The sequence below is a fragment of the Somniosus microcephalus genome, chromosome 6 (genome assembly GCF_052327205.1).
Source record: "Somniosus microcephalus isolate GS21.2 chromosome 6, FLI_Smic_1.0, whole genome shotgun sequence".
Taxonomy (NCBI): Eukaryota; Metazoa; Chordata; class Chondrichthyes; order Squaliformes; family Somniosidae; genus Somniosus; species Somniosus microcephalus.
Genome location: NC_140992.1, coordinates 212318707 through 212341224, shown reverse-complemented (window position 1 = coordinate 212341224; position 22518 = coordinate 212318707). Strand labels below are relative to the sequence as shown.

The following is a 22518-nucleotide window of genomic DNA, read 5'->3' as shown; positions in this document are numbered from 1 at the left end:
TAACTGAAGCAAGACTTCCCTGCTTTTATACTCCATCCCTTTTGCAATAAAAGCCAAGATTCCATTGGCCTTCCTGATCACCTGCTGTACCTGCATACTAACCTTCTGTGTTTCATGCACCAGGACCCCCAGATCCCTTTGTACTGTAGCACTTTGCAGTTTCTCTCCATTTAGATAATAACTTGCTCTTTGATTTTTTTCTGCCAAAGTGCATAACCTCACACTTTCCAACATTATATTGCATCTGCCAAATTTCTGCCCACTCACTTAGCCTGTCTATGTCCTTTTGCAGGTTTTTTATGTCCTCACTCACTGCTTTCCCTCCCATCTTTGTATCGTCGGCAAACTTGAATATGTTGCACTCGGTCCCTTCCTCCAAATCGTTAATATAGATTGTAAAGAGTTGGGGTCCCAGCACTGACCCCTGTGGAACACCACTAGTCACAGATTGCCAACCCGAGAATGAACCATTTATCCCAACTCTGTTTTCTGTTAAGATAGCCAATCTTCCACCCATGCCAGTATATTACCCCCAATCCCATGATATTTTATCTTATGTAGTAATCTTTTGTGTGGCACCTTGTCAAATGCCTTTTGGAAGTCCAAATACGCCACATCCACTGGTTCCCCTTTATCTACCCTGTTTGTTACGTCCTCAAAGAATTCGAGCAAATTTGTCAAACATGACTTCCCCTTCATAAAACCATGCTGACTCTGACCAATTAAATTATGCTTATCCAAATGCCCTGTTACTGCTTCCTTAATAATGGACTCCAACATTTTACCAACCACAGATGTTAGGCTAACTGGTCTATAGTTTCCAGCCTTTTGTCTACTTCCCTTTTTAAATAAGGGCATTACATTAGCAGTTTTGCATTTTGCCTTACCTGAATCCAGGGAGTTCTGGAAAATTACCACTAATGCATCCGCAATCCTCACCGCCACTTCTCTCAAGACCCTAGGATGCAAGCCATCAGGTCCAGGGGATTTATCTGCCTTTAGTCCCATTATCTTACCGAGTACCACCTCCTTAGTGATTTTAATCGTGTTTAGTTCCCCCCCCCCCTTATAGCCCCCTATTTGTCCAGTGTTGGGATATTTTTAATGTCCTCTACTGTAAAGACTGATACAAAATATTTGTTCAGCATTTTTGCCATCTCCATGTTCCCCACCACTAATTTCCCGGTCTCGTCCTCTAAGGGACCAACGTTCACTTTAGCCACCCTTTTTCTTTTTATATAACTGTAGAAACTCTTGCTATCTGTTTTTATATTTTTTGCTAGTTTACTTTCATAATCTATCTTCCCTTTCTTAATTAATCTTTTAGTTATCCTTTGCTAGCTTTTAAATGCTTCCCAATCTTCTATTCTCCCACTAGATTTGGCTACTTTATATGCCCTTGTTTTCAGTCGGATACTATCCTTTATTACTTTACTTAGCCACGGATGGCTGCCTTTTCTTTTACGCCCCTTTTTCCTCAGTGGAATATATTTTTCTTGAAAGTTGTGAAATATCTCCTTGAATGTACACCACTGCTCATGTACCGTCTTACACTTTTTAATCTATTTTCCCAGTCCACTTTAGTCAACTCTGCTCTCATACCTTCATAGTCTCCTTTATTTAAGCTTGGTACGCTGGTTTGAGATCCAACTCTCACCCTCCAACTGAATTTGGAATTCAACCATGTTCTGGTCATTCATTCCAAGGGGATCCTTTACTAGGGCATTTTTTATTAATCCTGTCTCATTACACAGGACCAGATCTAAGATTGCCTGCCCCCTGGTTGGTTCAGTTACATACTGCTCAAGGAACCCGTCCCTAATGCACTCTATGAACTCTTCCTCAAGGCTGCCCTGCCCAATTTGATTTGTCCAGTCAATATGAAAGTTAAAATCCCCCATGATTATAGCTGTTCCCTTATTACAAACCCCAACTATTTCCTGATTTATACTCCAACCAACAGAGTTGCAACTGTTAGGAGGCCTATATACGCCCACTAGTGACTTTTTCCCCTTATTATTCCTTATCTCCACCCAAACCGTTTCACTATCCTGACCCTTTGACCCAATATCATTTCTCACTATTGCAGTGATTCCATCCTTTATTAACATAGCCACCCCACCTCCCTTTCCTTTCTGTCTGTCCTTCCTAATTGTCAAATACCCCTGGATGTTTAGTACCCAGTCATGGTCACCTTGCAGCAATGTTTCTGTAATGGCCACCAGATCATATCCATGTGTAGTTATTTGTACCGTCAACTCGTCTATTTTGTTATGAATGCTGCGTGCATTCAGATTAAGAACTTTTAAATATGTTTTGTGACAATTTATTCCTGCTTTTATCCCCTTTACTACTTTACCTTTATCTTTATACATTCTGTCCCTTCCTGACACGCTCTGGTTTTTAATTCCCCCACTGCTACCTTGCTCTATTGCCTTCTCCGCTGACATTTTTATTTTTTGCTCTCTTGAAACCTCCCCCCCCCCACTAATTAGTTTAAAGCCCTCTCTACAGCCCTAGTTATTCGATTCGCCAGGATTCTAGTCCCAGCACTGGCCAAGTGAAGCCCGTCCCAACGGAACAGCTCTCTCCTGTCCCAGTAATGGTGCCAGTGTCCCAAGAAGCAAAACCCATTTCTCCCACACCAGTCTTTGAGCCACGCATTTAACTCTCTGATTTTATTTACCCTAGCCAAATTTGCTCGTGGCTCAGGTGTATTATTTTATTAACCTTTAAAGGAATAAGTCACTTTGTCAAATTTTTCACAGTTATGCAAGTGAAGTACGTATAAATAAGTTTATTAATAATAGATTGTCATGGCTATTAACCTCTTTATTTTACCCCAAATTTTCACTATATACCATCAAGTAGATTAAAATTTTACACTTGCAACTTAATCTAAAGCTAACTTTATGCCATTGTTTGTGTCCCTGAAGATTATTGTGCAATTTCTTGTACATTGTACGTCATAGATCTTTAATCTTAATACTAGGAGCTAACACAACGGTTCATCTGGTTAAGGCAGTGAGTAGCTAAACTATACGATCCTAGAATGTTCCAAGTTTGATCTTTGGTCTATGCTTAGTTAGCTGATCTGAGTCCAGGCAGTAATGGGAGCACACAATTGGCCAGCATTTCTGCTCCTGGTCATTATTTAGTGACCCCTGCTGGAAATGCAGATGTGTGGATGCAGAGAAACCAGATGTGGTATGGTTGTGATGCCCCCTGCTAACACTCATTGTCACACTTCACAGATACCAGAGTGCACCTGGGCCAATTGAGACATACCCCTGCAAGGAATCCGCTCTTTGAGGGGTGGGAAGAAAATATGTGAAAAAGGAGAAAGATTTTTTTTTAAGTTAATCTTCGTGTCTACAGTGTAGAAGAAAGCAGTTAATCTGTCAATTTTTGCAGAATGAATGAGTTGTCGTGAAATACGGTGCTTTAATGAGCACGGTGGCATAGTGGTTAGCACTGTTGCCTCACAGCGCCAGGGACCCGGGTTCAAATCCGGCCTCGGGTGACTGTCTGTGTGGAGTTTGCACATTCTCCCCGTGTTTGCGTGGGTTTTCTCCGGGTGCTCCGGTTTCCTCCCACAGTCCAAAGATGTGCGGGTTAGGTTGATTGGCTATGATAAAATTGACCCTTAGGCCTAGAAATTCGGTAGGCTTAGCGCCGCATTTGAGGAGCTAGAGGGCCTAGCGCCGGAGTTATGGCCAGTTGAGAAATTCCCTGGGGCCCTAAATCGGCGTTGCACCGGTAGCGCTGCGCCGGCACCGATGACGTCATCGGTGTGCGCAGCGTCCCGGTTGCCGTGGTAACCCGGCCCCAAGCCGAAATTCAGTTGCGCCCGCCTCGCCCGTGGCAGGCGCAACTAAGACTCTGGCAACAGAGTCTTCCCCCAGTGTGCGCCGGCGCATAAAGGTGGAGCGGCGGCCGGCCGCGTTCCCGGCGGCCGCCTGCCCGCACCTCCCTTCCCGGACTCCTGCATTCCCCCCCCGCGGCCCTGATCAGTGTCTCATGCGAGCCCGGCACTTCCCCGAGGTGCCGGGCTCAGATGTCGGGTCAATCCGCCGGACAGTTGTCGGCTGCAGGCAGCTCCTCCTTAACAGGAGGAGGAGGCCTGCAGTTCCCCCGCCTGCCGCACCGCATCGGGTGCCGCAGCGGGGGATTAGCGCCGGGAAACCCAAGTTCACGCCCGTTTTGAGGCGCTAAAGGAGGGTTTTAGCGCCCGCCGCCGTCTGGGCCCGGCGCACCCGAATTTTCGTCGGGCACTGCCGCGTTACCGCTGGCGCAAACTTTCTGGCGCTACAGCCCTGGCAAGACCAGAACCCAATTTCTAGGCCTTAGTGTTAGGGGGATTAAATACGTGGGGTTACGGGGATAGGGTGGGATATGTGTTGGTGTAGGGGTTACGGGGATCGGGTGGGATATGTGTCGGTGCAGGCTCGATGGGCCGAAATGGCCTCTATCTGCACTGAGAGGTTTCTGTGATATCTGTGATTCGCAAACATATTTTCAACTTGTAACTTATAGCTATCTTTAAGAACTCACCGACAGTAAAGGTACTGTAGTCTAGATCTTTGTGGGCTGCTAGGTTTAGATAGAATTTGAATTATAACTTGAAATTAATTATGGAGCGCTGCATGTTTCTGCTTTTGACTCAATTCTTACTTCACACAATTGAGATAATTTGTAATTGAGTGCTAAGCACTGAAACTGAACTTTGTATAATAGTGATATGATGTAATGATTGGCAAGGTACTGCAGTTAAGAATAATATGCTCTTAAGAAAAATTAAAAATTGAACATATTGATCTTTTAATGTAATTCAGGTTTTTGAAAATGATCTTTAATCAGTAATGAAATTATATGTTTCTACATTTACAGTAACCACGAGCTGGATTGAATTTGTTTACTGTAGAATCACTTGTATGATTCCACTGTGAACTATTCACAAGATTTTTATTTCTAAATCTACCGTATCATGGTTTGATTGCACTTGTGCTCGTCTGCTAGTCTATCAGAGCCACTATTTTCAATCTCAGTGGGCTGGATTACAACAAAACATTTGTCCGCCTACAAATTACACCTTTTATCCTCCTCTCCCATTTAAATGCAGAAACCCACATTTAGAGGCTTGTACACTGAGGGCACCCTCCATCGTGTTGTGTGGCACTACCACCGTGCTAAATGAGATAGATTCCGAACAGATCTAGCTGCTCAAAACTGGGCATCCATGAGGCACCGTGGGCTGTCAGCAGCAGCAGAATTGTATTCCACCACAATCTGTAACCTCATGGCCCGGCATATCCCTCACTCTACCATTACCATCAAGCCAGGGGACCAACTCTGGTTCAATAAGGAGTGTCTAAGAGCATGCCAGGCGGAGCACCAGGCATACCTAAAAATGCGGTGCCAACCTGGGGAAGCTGCAACACGGGACTACATGCATGTTAAAAAGCAGAAGCAGCATGCTATAGACAGAGCTAAGCAATCCCACAATCAACAGATCAAATCAAAGCTCTGCAGTCCTGCCACATCCAGTCATGAATGGTGGTGGACCATTAAACAACTAACGGGAGGAGGAGGCTCCATGAATATCCCCATCCTCAATGATGGTGGAGCCCAGCACGTGAGTGCAAAAGACAAAGCTGAAGCGTTTGCAAACATCTTCAGTCAGAAGTGCCGAGTGGATGATTCATATCGGCCTACTCCTGAGGTCCCCACCACCACAGAAGCCAGTCTTCAGCCAATTCAATTCACTCCACGTGATATTAAGAAATGGCTGAGCACACTGGATACAACAAAGGTTGTGGGCCCCGACAACATCCCGGCTGTCGTGCTGAAGACTTGTGCTCCAGAACTAGCCGCACCAAGCTGTTCCGGTACAGCTATAACACTGGCAGCTATCCGACAATGTGGAAAACTGCCCAGGTATGTCCTGTCCACAAAAAGCAGGACAAATCCAACCTGGCCAATTACCGCCCCATCAGTCTACTCTCAATCATCAGCAAAGTGATGGAAGGTGTCGTCGACAGTGCTATCAAGCAGCACTTACTCACCAATAACCTGCTCACTGATGCCCAGTTTGAGTTCTGCCAGGACCACTCTGATCCAGACCTCATTACAGCCTCGGCCCATACATGGACAAAAGAGTTGAATTCCTGAGCTGAGGTGAGGTGAGAGTGGCTGCTCTTGACATCAAGGCAGCATTTGACCAAGTGTGGCATCAAGGAGCCCTAGTAAAACTGAAGTCAATGGGAATGGGGGGGGGGGGGAAACTCTCCACTGGCTGGAGTCATACCTAGCATGAAGGAAGATCGTTGTGGTGGTTGAAGGTCAATCATCACAACCCCAGAACATCACTGCAGGAGTTCCTCAGGGCAGTGCCCTAGCCCAACCATCTTCAGCTGCTTCATCAATGACCTTCCCTCCATCATAAGCTCAGAAGTGGGGATGTTCGCTGATGACTGCACAGTGTTCAGTGTCATTCGCAACTCCTCAGATAATGAAGCAGTCTATGCCTGCATGCAGCAAGACATGAACGACATTCAGGCTTGGGCTGATAAGTGGCAAGTAACATTCGTGTCACAAGTGCCAGGCAATGACTGTCTCCAACAAGCAAGCGTCTAACCAACGCCCCTTGACATTCAGCGGCATTACCATTGCTGAATCCCCCACCATCAATATCCTGGGGGTCACCATTGACCAGAAACTTACTGGACCAGCCACATAAATACTGTGGCAACAAAAGCAGGTCAGAGGTTGGGTATTCTGTAGCGAGTGTCTCACCACCTGATTCCCCAAAGCCTTTCCACCATCTACAAGGCACAAGTCAGGAGTGTGATGGAATACTCTCCACTTGCCTGGATGAGTGCAGCTGCAACAACACACAAGAAGCTCGACACCACCCAAGACAAAGCAGCCCGCTTGATTGGCACCCCATCCACCACCTTAAACATTCACTCCCTCCACCACCGTGGCTGCAGTGTGTACCATCTACAAGATGCACTGCAGCAACTCGCCAAGACTTCTTCGGCAGCACCTCCCAAACCCGTGACCCCTGCCACCTAGAAGGACAAGGGCAGCAGGTGCATGGGAACACCACCACCTCCAAGTCACACACCATCCTGACTTGGAAATATATCACCGTTCCTTCATCGTCACTGGGTCAAAATCCTGGAACTCCCTCCCTAACAGCACTGGGAGTACCTTCACCACATAAACTGCAGCAGTTGAAGAAGGTGGCTCACTGCCACCTTCTCGAGGGCGACCAGGGATGGGCAATAAATGCTGGCCTTGCCAGCGAGGATCACATCCCATGAACGAATAAAAAAAATTATTTTAATTTGCGCAAAGTTGGTACAGAGGCCAGAGGAAGCATCTCGATTTTTATTTAAAAGGGGTAGGAACATCTGGGGGTAGTTTTTGTTCAAGAGACAAAATGACATTGCCAAAATATATATTTTTTTAAATGTGAGTTTTCCACCTTCAACAGAGCCCCTCCTGCTCATTCCCTTTGCAATTGGGTGTGACGCCAATTAATTTGGAGACTTCAAGGCACTGTTGCTACAAGCTAAAATAGCTATTGGCAAAGTGTTTTTGATATACACCCAAAAAATTGTCTGGTTTCTAATTCCACATCCTACCAATTTTACTTTATTAATCCCATACTTGAAATCCTCGTGCATCATTTTCTGACCGAGACTGGGCAGTGACGCAGAGAGAGACTACTAATTTTTCCACCCTCTCTGAAGAGGACTTCATGGATAGCTCAAGTGAAATCAAGAACGTGTGTGCGCGAGCGTGTACGTGTACTAGCATATGCCCATGAAGGAGAAAGAGAAAGGTAGAAAATATGCCAAGTACAAACCTGCAGCCAGTGCACCACTAGTCTGCCCTCAGTGTTCGAAGTTCACTTGTAGCTTACCAAGCTACTGCAACATTTAAGAGAAGATATTCAAAGACATTTTAAATATTAACTGTCTTTATTTCAAAGTCCTTTAGGTTGATGCAGTTTATAACTGTGGATGTATGCGATATTTTGACCTTGAACCTGACTAATTTTATTAATGTTTTGTTTTATTCTGGAGTGTTTTATACATTTCTTAAAGAAAACTTAGAACTGAACTGTTGTGTATTTGACTAATGCACAGTAAAGGATAGCACAGTAAAAGATAAACAGCTGTACAGGTAGTACCCTCCTGTTTGCCACAAAAAATTATTAAAATTTAAACTTGCTAGAAATGAAAGGTGATGAATGTGCATTGCCAATGAAAAATCCTATGTTCCCAGAAATACATGTTGCAGTTGACACTAATTTAACCCCTTTTGCCCTGAGTATTCTCCAACGTAATTGTTACCTGTGAAATCTAGTTTGGTACAAAATATTAATTTCTTCATTTGCATAATCTTTTGAATAAAGAAAATTGCAACCTGGTTGGTATGTATTTGAATTTCAAAGACTTAAATAGCATATTAATTCAAACTTTCTATTATACTTTTCTTCAGACTCAAAAGGAAGATGTATTTTAATGAAGTCTACATATATCTGTAACACTGCTTCTTTCAATCAGGTTTCTGCCCCTGCCAAAGCACAAACTATCCTAACCAAAGTCACAAATGGCATCCTCTGGCTGTATGCCTGTGGTCCCTCTTTCACCCCATCTATAGCTTTTGTCATGATTGACCACACCATCCTCCTCCAATGCCCCTCCTCTTTGGTCTTGCCATCACTTGATTGCACTCTTTTTTCCAACTGATCGTAGCCAGTGTTTAAATCCCTTCATGGCCTTGCCCCTCCCTATCTCTGTAACCCCTCCAGTCCTACACACTTCCCCACTCCCTCCCCAGAACTCTCCATTCCTCCAATACTGGCCTTTTTTGCCTCACGATAACGGCCTTGCTTTCAGCTGTCTAGGCCCCTTGCTCTGTATTTGTTCATTAAAATCCACCTCTTTAGTCAAGCTTTTGATCGACCCTCTTAACTCCTCCAGCTATGGCTTGGATACTATTTTTTACTTACACCTTTGTGAAGTGCCTTGTGATTTTTTTTTTTAACGTTAAAGGCACTATATAAATGCACGTTGTTATTTTTTCCTTGGCTAATATTAAGTGCTCGATGTTTTACCAAATCATGGGTTGTAAAAGTTTGTGAAATAGAGTCTCTATTCTGAGAGATACTAAATATATATTGTACCAAATGGCTAGATATTCTGTTAGCATTAACCAAAAGATTAGTCTACTTAGAATGATTCTATTTGCACAGTCTCATTTCACCATGAAGTTCCGATGTCTACCAAATGTCTAACATTGATCATACAGGCGCAAAGAGATTGCAGCTGTTGCTCAGCTATAAGAATAATCTGGGTTAATTATAGGTGAAGGCTGCTGCTATGGTGAAAGTTGACACCATACCACTCGCAGGTTGCACTCAGTCACGGACAAATCTAAATATACTTTGCTAAATAATCTGGTGCAGCTACAGGGAATCTCTACACAGCCACAGCTGTTAAAACCGTGCATCTAGATGACAAGCAATAGGTTCTGTATGTCAAGTGTTGCCCTTAAGCTTCCTTGAGCCTTACTGTTAATCTTGATTAACTGGGTAATAATTGCTTCCTAAGGTTTTTGGAATTAACTGGACTGTCTCTGGGAATGGCTAATAATGCAAGCACATATATAACAAATAAATTGATCACTGTTTGTATTTTAATTACAATGTAGTTGGTTGAATTGATGCTCGTGCTAGATTTTCATTTTCATTGCCAAGGCAGTAATCTAGCGGAGCGGATTGTCCGGCCATTATAGAACTTGCCTGGTTTTCATTCTGTTGAATGGAAATTGGACCGGTTCTACGACGAGTTGGCAATACACTACACCAGGTAACCGCCCAGACGGTGAAGATGAAAATCTCATGTCTACAGATTAATTCTGTAAATAAAAGATTTTGAGTGTTAAAATTCTGTTTATTACAATTTAAAATTGTGATATTGTATGAGAACCATTATAAACTTACTGTTGACTTCCTCCCCAGTGTTATCGTAAACTACAATGTTGATAAATCAACAAAAAATGGGCTGTGAAGAAAGTGAAATGCATAATTATTGTTACATTTCAAAATTTGTTGCATTTCTGATAAAAATGGCCACGGTAATGACAATATAAGTTATATTTTATTTTTGTTATTAAAATTATAATGCTGTGACTACCTTCCACAAAAACATTTATAAATCTATGTTTGACATATTTAACTCCTTTTATAGAAGAGTGCCTCAAATGGTTCCCCTATAATCTAAAGTGCTGAGCTAAATAAACAACTTGCAAGTTTGTTGGCAGGTTTAAGGTTCTTTTCTCTTATCATTAAACATGCATCTTTCTAGTTTAAAAAGTAGTTTTATTTTCTTTTAAATTTGGGACTTGCACTAAAATTGCATCAAATGGTTGCTTTCTATTTAAAAACCTGTTTTGACTGAAATTTTCTTATGGATTTACCTTCAAAAGCGAGTTTGTGGATTTTCACCTGGTTTAGAAAGCGAATGTGAGCAGTATGTGACCCTATTCCCTTCCAGGCCACATGTACTTTTCCAGTAAGTGGCAATTATTGAGTCTGTAGAGATTTATGGAATGGGACAAGCCATCATCCTACTTAAACAAGATGCAGAGAGTACATTACAGACCTAAAGTAAATAGTTTTCCTGTGAGAAATATCTATATTGGAAAAGATAACGTCTTGTCTTGGTGGCATGTGAGGTAATGATGTATAACATACAATATGATTTGTGTAAAAACAACACACAGACCGTAACCAATTTGCAAAGGAATATTTTTACATGTGCTGGCACAAAAACAATTATCCTCGTGTACTTCAAAAATGAATGCTGTCTCAATTAACATAGTGGTGTTGAAGATGACTTCAAACGAGGTGTTTTCGGTTCCTGAGTATTACATAATCTATTGACACAACCAAACAATTTTCCAAGAGGTGGTACTAGAAGAAAGATGAATGTTTTGAAGTGAAATCTCACCTCACCAAAATTGATCATCTAATTCCACTTTTCAGTCTTATGGATGTGGTTTCTTTTTTAGATGTTTTTGTCTGATAGGAGAAAAGAGGGATTTCATAATTCCCTTTAAGCTGCTCAAACCTTTATTCCCCACTATTCAGAAATTGAATCACTATACTGATTATCTTAACACATCTGCGAGTTCTGCCCTATTTCCATGCCCGCCCACATTTTATAGCCAAGGCGCTGCATTCATGTGGCAATGTTAAATTTGAAATTTAAAATACAGTAGGTGTTCTTCCTTTCTCAGTACCCTTCTTGTCCCACAGGAGTAAATTCAGGTTGCCAATAAGGAGAATGACTGAATGCATTTCCTGAGAGAGAATTTTGTGAGAGCAATGCCTTACTTTGCATCATGTAAAGGCATGCATCAACACTCTTCTATCTGAAGTGTGAACTTATCCACATTGTGATTTCTATCCAATGGTTCTTTAAGCCGTCTTCCCACTTACTGCTGTCAGAGTTGGCGAATGTACCTAATTATGGACACCTTGACTCCAAGAGCTGTAGGAGGTACAGAGTGTTCACCTCATCCGCTAGTCTCGTCAATTTTTGAAATGGGGTAGTTGTATATGATCGCAATTTTTCCTTTGTAGATGAGTTGATCTTGGTCGTCAAGAAACATCATCTTTCTGCTTCCTTAGCTGCTTCTGGATATATTGACCTTTTGATACCATTAATGCAAGAGTAGCCTGGGGTCAGAATGTCTTGGTCCTAGAAGGCCTTGCTGAAAATTAGCCCATCAGTTTTTGACTTCTGTTTTAGTGTGCTTTTTATGCTCAAAGGGAAATGTGGCAAGATCTGAATAATGCTCACCGATGCTGGGCCTTGCAGACACATCAACTCTGACTGTTGTATCTGTTGTTGGGGCTTTTGTGTTTGACAGCTGTCATGTACCTAGTCTGGCAGAAGCATGATGAAATACAGATCCAGGAAAATAAAAGAGGAATTCGAATGACTGACCACTTAGGATGTATATAATATTCCCTGAAAGACATTTTACAGAAGTCAGTAACCCATCACCAAATATACTGGACATTCTTGACTCTGAGGATTTATCAAAGGCCTCAGCATTGATTTGCTTAAACAGTGTGTTCCACGGCATAATATCCATTATTACAGTTGCACGAGGATTTATGGTCATCCTGCAGATCAGCTTTCACTGCACAAATTCTACCTATTATGAACTCTACTCAACCCATTTAGTCTTCTGAAGGAGAAGTTATGTATAAATACACTCAGATTCTAAAGGTAATTTAGCAAAACTAAAAATATTTATCCATCTTCAAATCCTCATTATTCAGTGGCCAACTACTGCCCTCAAATGTTCTTGAGATATAACTGAGTATTTGATTAGATTTGTTAAGTTTTGTGTTAACTGTAAACTTTCATGAATAATTAATAATCATACAATTTTTCTTTCGCTTTAATTGTGCATTTGGTGTCGCTTAATATACCATGCATTACTTTAAACCTTGTGTATGATGTGTTGCACATCAAATGTGCATTTAACACTTTTTAAATCTGAACATCACAGTTTAAGTCTGTCTGGTACATTTCAATGACTGACTTAAACAATCAGAAAATGTTCAGTTAACCATTCTAGTTTGCCCAGATATTTGATTACTACCACTACCAATTAGGGACAAGAAGCCAACTACCATGAAACTAATCAAATTGCTCAAATAATTTTTTGAACTGCTTTTATCCACCCCTTTTCATCCTCATTTGCACCAGTATATGAAGCTAAAAATAATGGCTTAAATTTCCCTCTGTCGCAAAGGTGGTTGTTCTTTGTTGGGATGAGAATTCCAAATGTCTCTTGCCTATGGCCCTGTCTTCAGTGTTGCTTTCGATGGTACTGTATTACCAGTCCATGTACGCGCGCACATTTTCTATAATTTATTTAGGTCTTAAGTGAAATCCTGCGGGTCTTAAGTCCACTTGAGGCCTTCAGTACTTCTAACATAAATATGAGAATACCATTACCTGGACATTATCTGGGGGTAAACAAATTGTTCCACTATAGGTATAAATTAAATGGGTACCATTCTTATGGTTGTTTATTTACAATCTCCAACCTCTACCTGCTCTACTTAAATAAATTAGATACAAGATCCAGATTTGTAGTTTTCTTCCAAAGTTGACTTTCTAAAACATACTTACTCTAAAGTAAAACAGCTGATTAAAACTATATTTGCCTCTTGTCCATTGGGTTTTAGTATGTAATTCAAAAATAGCTTATCATTTTAAAGTGAGTATTCATAATACTGTAACAGTTAAATAAATAGAAATGTAATTTCCACTACAAAAAGGTAGAAACGTTCAACATTATACTGGCCAAACTGTAATTACAACTTGTGCTTTGCTTTAAGGTGATAGTTCTGACTATATTTTTAAGAGTCCAGTAAACACTTTGCAAACTTTTTAAGCCTGACAATTATGCTCAATTGCTTCATGAAAACTTAGACACCATTTAATGTTTTCTTTATTTTAGCCCGTAAACTGCTGGCAACTCCAGGGAATTGTGCAATTTGGGCCAGCCAGTTTTTTTTGGTCTTTGTAACACTGCAACACTCTTAATGGCTCATTGAGCCATTCAGATGTTGGGAGTCTTTTTCTTAAATTAAAAATATTTTAAACATTCATTCTCTTTTTTTCTCTTTTCCCCCATCTGTCTCTCCCTCCCTCTCACTTTTCTTCCCCTATGCACGCTCCGTCGCCATTCTCTTCTACTTTTGCTGTTTAAAATCTACTACATTATTTTAAATAATCTTTTTAACTTCTCTGCAACTTTTCTTGGGTTCAGACAAACTTTCCCATTTTCCTACATCTTCCATTTTGGATCTGGGATTTGCATTGTCAAGTATTGACCTCCTGAAAGGATCAAATCTCATGACAGGCTGCTTTTCAGCCAGTTGTGACTTAGGACATCGTAGTTTTACCTTGTGCCATTAAAGTGAATAGACCAAATCTTTGATGTTTTTCCAATCTCAACATTGGCGCTCTAGCCACTTGGTAAGCTATCTTGATGGGAGCCCAGTAGAACAGGTGTTGTGGAGACTTGATAGCATGGCAGCTTCCAAAGAGTTAACTGAAGTGTGTCTGTCGTTTTAACATAAAACTGTTGCATTGTTTATCATTTTGTTTAGAATAATCTCCTGCAAAGTGTGTATCTATTATGATGTATGACCTTGATATATAATGGCTATATTGAAAGATAAGTGAAACAACTTTATAATGTCAAACAGGAAAATAATTTATGTACTGTTGTAAAGTTTGTATAGAATAAGGTAATATGAAGTGCCAAAATGTATTTGGCATTGAGCTTGTAAAGTTTAACATTTTCAGAATAGCTGCCAGTGTATTGTTATGTGGTGATAACATCAGTTTCATGCCATGTGGTGAGCCCATTGTTTCCTAACCAAACATGAAGCAATATTTTGAATTAAATGGTTTCTAATTTTCAACCCAATTCCTCCTCTTGTGTTCTCTTTAATTTGTTCTCAGTTTTAAATGTTAAGAGGAGGGTTTTGTTAAACAGCTCAACAAAAATACTTTTGGGAGAATATTTTGTAAAGGACTCCTGTAATACTGTATATGTAAATACAGGAACTCTTTTTAAATTGTTTTCTGTAGTTTGTGCCTTGCTTTCTCTGGAAAAGACAATTTATCACAGTAAAATGGAGATAAAATTAAACTATCAATTTAAAACCTAGGAACTAGATGTGGTTTTGAACTTATCACTTGAGCAAGCAGTTTTTTTTGCAAGTGTGCGTGGGTTGTTTAAACTTCGAATAAATATCTTGTGGTGCATGTCACACCAAAAACAAGATGGGTCAACAGGAAACAATATCCTATATTTTATACAAATCCGTGTTTGTCTTAAAATACATGTAATATAATGGCCCAGATTTTGCTACCAAAATAACAGCAGGTTGCACGGCATTTATTAATGTGTAAATTGTCCAGCACCTTGTGGCAAGTAAGAGGTACCCCGTGAATTGCCATCGCAACAAGTTGTTGGACGATTTGCAGTACTCCGCCTCTAGCCTCACAAAAATGGCAGCTCATCCTCAACCTCCCCGTGCATTTCATGAAATTGTTGCATTAGCGCATGAACTGTCAATTAAACACCCTGTAGAAGGTTAGGGCTGCTACTTAACAGCGGTAAGTACCTTTTTATGAGGAGATTTATATTTCTGCAATGCCAGTCAACCTCTCTGGCCCATAAAGGAAACAATTTTAAACTGTGAAGTCTCATTCCTGCAGATCGTAAGTTGTTGGAGATTTTAAAAAATTAACATTTTCTTACTTTTCCTTTCTGCCTCTTTTTCTCTTTCTTAATCAATCTTTCTCTCTTCGTATGTGATTTGACTCTTAATTCACTCTATTTCCTTCTCAATCATTCCCCTGTTTCTTTCTCAATCGTTAAATCTCATTGGTTAAGGAGATAGATCATTGGTCCCGTTGTTCACCAAAGTCCCAGATGTCCCGTTGCCCCCTCCGTTATCAGCTCGCACTTCCAGCAACTTACAGGGCAAAATTTTTTTAAGCTGACGGCTGAGGGAACAAGTCTAACTAGCGGGGCGCCACAAGATGCCCCGCTCCAGCAAAATCTGTGCCAATATATTGGCGAACTTTATAAAGTACTGCTGTTATTAAACTATACTGTGAAACATGGATTTTTTCCTTATCCAGAATTATATGATCCGATATGGAATCGAGTACACACCTGTTTGGCTGTTCTAGAAGAGGGGTTCTTCCTTACGTATGACTGTGTCGCAGGCATTGTCTTTGCCAGTGATGCACTCTGGGAGAAGCCTGTAGAGCGCCTCTTGCATCATTGCAGCCAGGGCTGTCATTGTGGGTGTTTGGATCCCTGAAATGCCTGTATCAGAAGACATACAAAGTTGCATTCAATTAAATAAGAACTGGTAAATCTATCTATAGCAATGATATTGCAATATTTTAATCTTGTACTGTATTGAAATGATGCAAAGTGCTTTCTTAAATGACATTTAAAATTTTTGATTATGAAAAGTTTGATCATTTTATGAGTTCTAGTAATTTTTTAAATGTGAATTCAACAATCCACAGAACAAGGCCTTAGAGCTATTTACAATCACTGTTTTCCAGATAATTATCTTCAGGTGCATTTGCACTGCAACCACTGGTCTCAGACTAGGTTCCAACCAGGCATACCTCATTTACATGACCTAGCTCCTGTCTGGCTGGAACTGTAGCAGCCCTACCCAGGATAGAGCTGTCAGTATGCTCAGATACAGATGTGGGTAGAGCTCTCTCCCAATAGCTTCACAACTTAAAATGTTTAGAAAGTAGAGAAGAGAATCCCTGTTCTCCCAACATTTAAATTGGGGTTGGGTGGGTTTGCAGAGTGTCCATTGGGCCTAAGGAGCCCCTTGAGCATTTTTAAGCCAGGTTTCACACCACACTGGATTTACACTCCATATGATGTCAAACCAAAACAGTGCAGGAGTACCTACTCGTCAGGGAGTCTCATTCAACTTTGTTCTGGAATCGAGACTTACATTGCCAGTTTAGCTTTGGTGTAAAACTGAAATTGCATTGCACCAACACTAAACTTGCAGTGTAAATGCACCCTAAATTTCAACAGGGAACATTTAATATGCAGTGTGGTTTCTGGACGCTGTAGTGATATGTATTTAAATTGGGTTTAAATATTTACCACAAATTTGCACTTGTAAAGCTAATTGATTAAATGTGTTTTTGGCATGGAAAAAGTAGTAGTGAAAGTTCTACCTAATGTACGTCAGTTTGTGGTAATAGTTTCCACTTAGACCAGCATTGTCTTTGCCCATGTATTGATCATGCTGTCTTTTTATTACATGTCAGATAGCTTACTGGAGGGTGCCTTGGAGTTCAAGTTAACTTTTTAACTGTAATAAATTTTTAACAGGTTTTTCTTCTGACACTAGTCTAAACAGACTTCAGCCTATGTGTTAAATTTATAGTAATTGAATTTCTAAGTTTTATCCTTGTGGTTATCCAGATGCTTTGTGTTTCTTAAAGCTTACTCAACTGAAGTGGAGGCTTGCTTTTGTATTTTTAAAATTAAATCTTTTTAGTCACAGCAAAAGAAAATAATCTACACTTCTGTTTGATACTCTGGTAATATTTAATTAGACTTTTTATAAAACCGTCTAGATTTTTATAATATAGAAGTAAACTATAATTACTAATTCTGTGCGTGTACTAATTTCCAACAGATGCTAATGGTTCCGAAACTTGAGGACTGAAACAATCTTTTTCAGTTTGTATATCTGTGTGTTACATTTACCTCATCTTAGATTTCCAGATTAAAATCCTGAAGCCTTCCCACAATTTTAACATTTTTTAAGTCACCAAGCCAGAGGCTTCTCTGCGGTGGCAGCCGGCGTGGACATGGAGCAGAAGGGCAGCTACTGCGGTAAGAATTTTAACTGATGAAATTCTCCCAGATTCCCAGCCGAGAGATTCATGCCCCCAACTGGGAGACTCCCAGACAATCCAGGAGGGTTGGCAATCCTACTAAAACCTACAAGAGGTTAAGGAAGATCTGCATAGGGTACATCTTTCTCCCAGCTTTATAAATATGGGCAAGCTACGATTCTGTTGAAACAGTCAATGTGAAAACTGTTTCTGGAGTTTTTTGATAATTGTGCTACTTTAACCCAAGGTTTAACCCGTTTAAAATAAATTAATAAATAACCAGACCGCAGGAGCAGGTAGGTCCGATCCCCGATTCAGGACGTCATTGTTGGGGGAAGCGCTCTTGCTCCTCCTGGCCCACAAACAGTGCTGTAAAGGCACTTAACCTTCTCCCCGAAGCTGTCCTCGCCTCCCTTCAACTGCCGGGTTTCCCGAAGCCTGGGAAACTTGGCAGGCCACAGTTAAACCTGTAAAACAGATTAAATCAGAGGCTGCCAGCATCATTAAAATATTTAAATTGTCAACCCGCCTCCTGGGAGCAAGTTAGCTGTATACCCCTTGTCCCGCCTCTGTTAATGGGCGGGTTTGAGATTTTAAAGAAGTTAGCATCTAACTCAACCCACCTGTTTTTGGGTGTTAAAATGTTTAACTTTTTTGAGTATGTTTAATTGAAGTACTTTTGAATTGCATGCAAGGGACAGGTGACAACACTGGTCTGTAAAGCTTTGAATCTAGTCTTCTATTTAGACTTTCTGTATTAATGCAAAATGAGATGCAGATATAGCAGTTCTTGCATTCTGTCATAACCATGAAGGCATACTTTTGCCACATTTCTGTGACACATAGGATATGTTGTAGTATGGATCTTATTCAGTAGAATGATCTTGCATCTGATGTACTGAATGTACCAGTTTTATATTTGCTCCAGGCTCTGATTCTCAAAATTGGTTTGACTTTATTTTAGCCAGGTTTACTGACTTTTCACAGTCCTGTCAGGGACAGGGGAAATCTAAGGGTTTTGTACAAGAGTATCTTATAATGCCAATCTGGCTTGTAGAACAAAAATTTGTGATACTGTACTATGTTATAACCGATCAGCTCACTTCACAGAAAATATAAACATCTGAAGATTTCAGTTAGTGACCCATCAGCAGATGTTGATAGAACGACTATGAAGGAACGGTGATGTATATGTCCGAGTCAGGATGGCATTGTGACTTGGAGGTGATGGTATTCCCATGACATTACTGCTCTTCCTTCTTGGTGGTAGCTGTTGCAGCGGAAGGAGGTGTTGTCAGAGTAACTTTGGCGAGTTGTAGTGCATCCTGTAGATCGTATTTACTACAGCCACAGTGCACTGATGCTGGAGGGGGTGGATACGGGGCCAATTGAGTAAACTACTCTGTTTTGGATGGTGTTGATTTTCTGGAGTATTGTTGCGGGAAGTGTTAGGTTTTCCATCATGCTTCTTGCTGAGCCTTGTAGATGGTGATGAGGCATTGAGGGGTTAACAAGTGAGCCACTTGCTGTGGCGTACCCAGCTTCTGTCCATCTCTTGTAGCCAAGGTGATGATATAGCTGGTTCAGTTAAGCTTCTTATCGATGGTGACTTCCAAGATATTGATGTTGAGGGTCTAGGCGGTGATGGTGCTGTTGAAGATCAAGGAGTGACAGCTGGGCTTTCTCTTGGCTAGATGGGCACAGATTTAAGATAGTTGGCTAAAGAACCAGAGGCGACATAAGAGGAAGCTTTTTTACGCAGTAAGTGATTAGGATTTGGAATGCACTGCCTGATGGTGGTGGATACAGATTCAATAGTAGCCTTCAAAGGGGAATTGGATAAATACTTGAAGGAGAAAAAATTGCAGGGATATGGGGAAAGAGCGGAGTAGTGGGACTAACTGGTTTGCTCTTCGAAAGAACCGGTGCTGACTCGGTGGGCCGAAAGGTCTCCTTCTGTTCTGTACTATTCTATGATTCTATGGTCATTACCTGCCACTTATGTAGTGTTAATGTTACCTGCCGCTTCTCAGCCCAAGCCTGGATGATATCCAAATCCAGCTGTAGGCTGGCATATGCTCCTTCGTTATCCGAGGAGTTGCGAATGGTGCTGGACACTGGAATCATCACTGACCTTTTCACAGAGGGAAATTCCATTGATGAAGCAGTTGAAGATGGGCTAACCACGCTTCCCTGAGAAACTCCTGCAGCAATGTCCTGGTGGTGATGATTGGCCGCCGATAACTAAATCCGTCATTTGTGTTGGGTATAATTGGGTTTTCCCTTTGAACCCCACGGATCTCAATTTTGCTAGGACTCCTTGGTGTCATATTTGGTCGAAATTTTTTGTTTTACTCATTCTCAGGATGTGGGCATCACTAGTAAGACCGACATTTATTGCCCATCCCCACTTGAGAAGGTGGAGGTGAATACACCTTCTTGAAATGCTGCAGTAAAGATGCTCCATGTGGTAAAGGTGCTCCCAAAATGCTATTTGGTAGGGAGTGCCATGATTTTGACCCAGCGACGTTGAAGGGACGGTGATGTATGTTCAAGTCAGGTGTGATTTGGAGGGGAACTTGGAGCCGATGGTGTTCCCCTGCACCTGTTGTCCTTGTCCTTCTAGGTGGTGTAGGTCGCGTGTTTGGGAGATGCTGCCGAAGAAACCTTGGAGAGTTGTTGCACTGCAGATAGTACACACTGCAGCCATGGTACATGGTACGGTGGTGGAGGGAGGGCGTGGATGTTTTGGCTATTGGATGAAGTGCAGACTGCTTTGTGCTGGATGGTGTTGAGCTTCTTGGGTGTTGTTGCGGGTGCATCCATTCAGGCAAGTAGAGAATATTCCATCATACTCCTGACTTGTGTCTTGTAGGTAGTGGAAGACTGCCTTGAAGTTGAGCGCAATTACTCTCCTGCCATTCAATTCTTGCATTCGTGTCTGGGTTAAGACTGTGATGAAATCAGGAGCTGAGTGGCTCTGGCAAATCCTGAACTTATTGGTGAGTCGTTGTCTCTTGATAGCACTACTGATGACTCCTTCCATTCCTTTACTGACTTCTTTAACCAGAAAAAAAAAAGTCAGAAAACATAAACCACTAAAGTAAACACTAAAAACTAGAAAGTCTACCCATGACACATGCTGGTGAAGGGGTTCTTTGTAATCAGTTCTGTATTTCTGGACATTGACACTGAAAAATCAGTTGTAGAATCCATATGTAGAATCTTTAAACTTCAATTTTAATGCTTCAACAATGAATCAATAATCACAAATTCCAATATTTTAACAGCTCCCACTAATAAAATGATGATCTTTCCATTTAAGTTGATGCAATATGCTCTTGTATTCATGCAGATAGGAACATGATTTGCTAAAATGGCATTTGTTGTATAGTAGATAATAGAGTAAATGTCACATCTATATTGCCATACAGAAATTACATACATATGGAGCAGGTTATGATTAGACAGAAAAAAGTTACAGGCTTCAGGGCAATAGCAGAGAAATGGGATCAGTATGAAAGCTAACGCAAATTATTGAGCCAAATACAACATTTCAGTAACTATTTTTATGGCAGTAAGTTTCTTTACAAACTAACTCAGATAATATAAAAAATACGGCAGTGTGTAGTATTTGTGGTGGAAGATTTTTGGATTAAACAGAATTGTTAGAAATTAGAAAGCATATAAATTTGTTAAAAACGAAGAACATTTACGTGTGTATGTTGCTTATCAAAAGTTACAGGTTATTGCAATGGTAAGCTGAGGTGTCTTGAGATGCTATAAAAAGCTACAGCCTTTTAACCAAGATTACAGAGCTTAAAATGTTCTCTTTGGAAGTCTGACCCCATAAAACAGATTATTTTTCTGTTTAGGTATCTGATTTTCTTTATTACAGTCTTGTTTGCAGTGCAAGCATATATACATAGTAATTACCAGTATAGTACACACTGAAGACAACATAATTTTTTGTTTATAAAAGCAGATGGTGTTCTCTAGGTTAGAGCTATTGTGGGTAAATAAAGTCAATAATTCACTTTCAGTATTTTAAAATAATAATAAAATATTCAGAATCAAACCATAGTTTTGTGCTGGATCAGGGTTTGAAAGATAATTGAAGCTCAAGATTAGAGTCAAACTCCTCAACTTTAGATGCCCTACCCCAGTGTAAATCTGTTCGATGTTTCACCATAGTCATTAAATGACTGAGGATGATTCCTGTATTTATTTCCGGGAATATTTTTCCCCTTTCCCTCCCCACTGTTTGTTGATAGTAATGTAGAGTTTATCCTTAGAAAATGTATTTTTAATTCTTTATTTGTGTTGAGTATAACAGTTCATCAAATCAAAGATCAACACTTAGCAACCCAGTGAGAAACTTTGATTGTACTCAACTGTGTTAATGCTGTAAGAAATACTGTCTGACAAATGTGTTATTCAGCATCTTTAGTTACATGGCGAGCTTCTGAGTCCTTTCCTTTGGCTGCTAAGTAGAATGATAGAACTTTCTCCCAGTTAGGCCAGTAATACGTGACATCCATTGGCCTTCACTTGCAGCTCATTTGAGTAACCAATCCCATCCTTGATAAATATCACCAAAACAATCTAATACTTGCTCTTTCTCACTCATGCTGTCTTGCTCTTACACTCTTGTGCTCTTTTTCACTCTTGCTCTCTCACTCACGATCTCTTGCTCCCTCACTTATGCTTTTTCTTGTGCTCTCTCCCCATCACTATCTCTTGCTCTCTTTCTCTCTCATGCTCTCTATCCTTCTTCTACCTCCTATTCCACCTTCACTTCTGTATTTTTCTCACTATCACCTTTCCCTCTTGTTCTCCATCACTTCAATTTCTCCCTCTTTACCTTTTGCACTCTTGTTCTTTTCCTTCATATCTAGTTCATGGCAGTTCATGAAGCACTTGACCAGCAAACACTAAAGGCAAGAGGGTAAAAGCAGGTAAATAGGCCGAGTTGGCAAGCTGGGAACCGCTCAGA

The 22518-nt window shown here is 40.8% G+C and overlaps 1 protein-coding gene across 5 annotated transcripts in view; it reads left to right on the top strand.

The window, feature by feature from the left end:
- The window catches only part of nfatc3a (nuclear factor of activated T cells 3a), a 180013-nt gene that overhangs the window by 132913 nt on the left and 24582 nt on the right, over positions 1–22518 (top strand). Inside the window, exon 10 of one of the 5 annotated variants that reach the window (XM_085991368.1) lies at positions 20398–20432. The exons of the other annotated variants lie outside the window; for them this stretch is intronic. Within the exon in view, the coding sequence (XP_085847494.1) occupies positions 20398–20417 (20 nt within the window). The 3' untranslated portion in view covers positions 20418–20432. Of the gene's footprint in view, positions 1–20397; positions 20433–22518 lie in introns of those variants that run through there. 5 annotated transcript variants of the gene reach the window in all.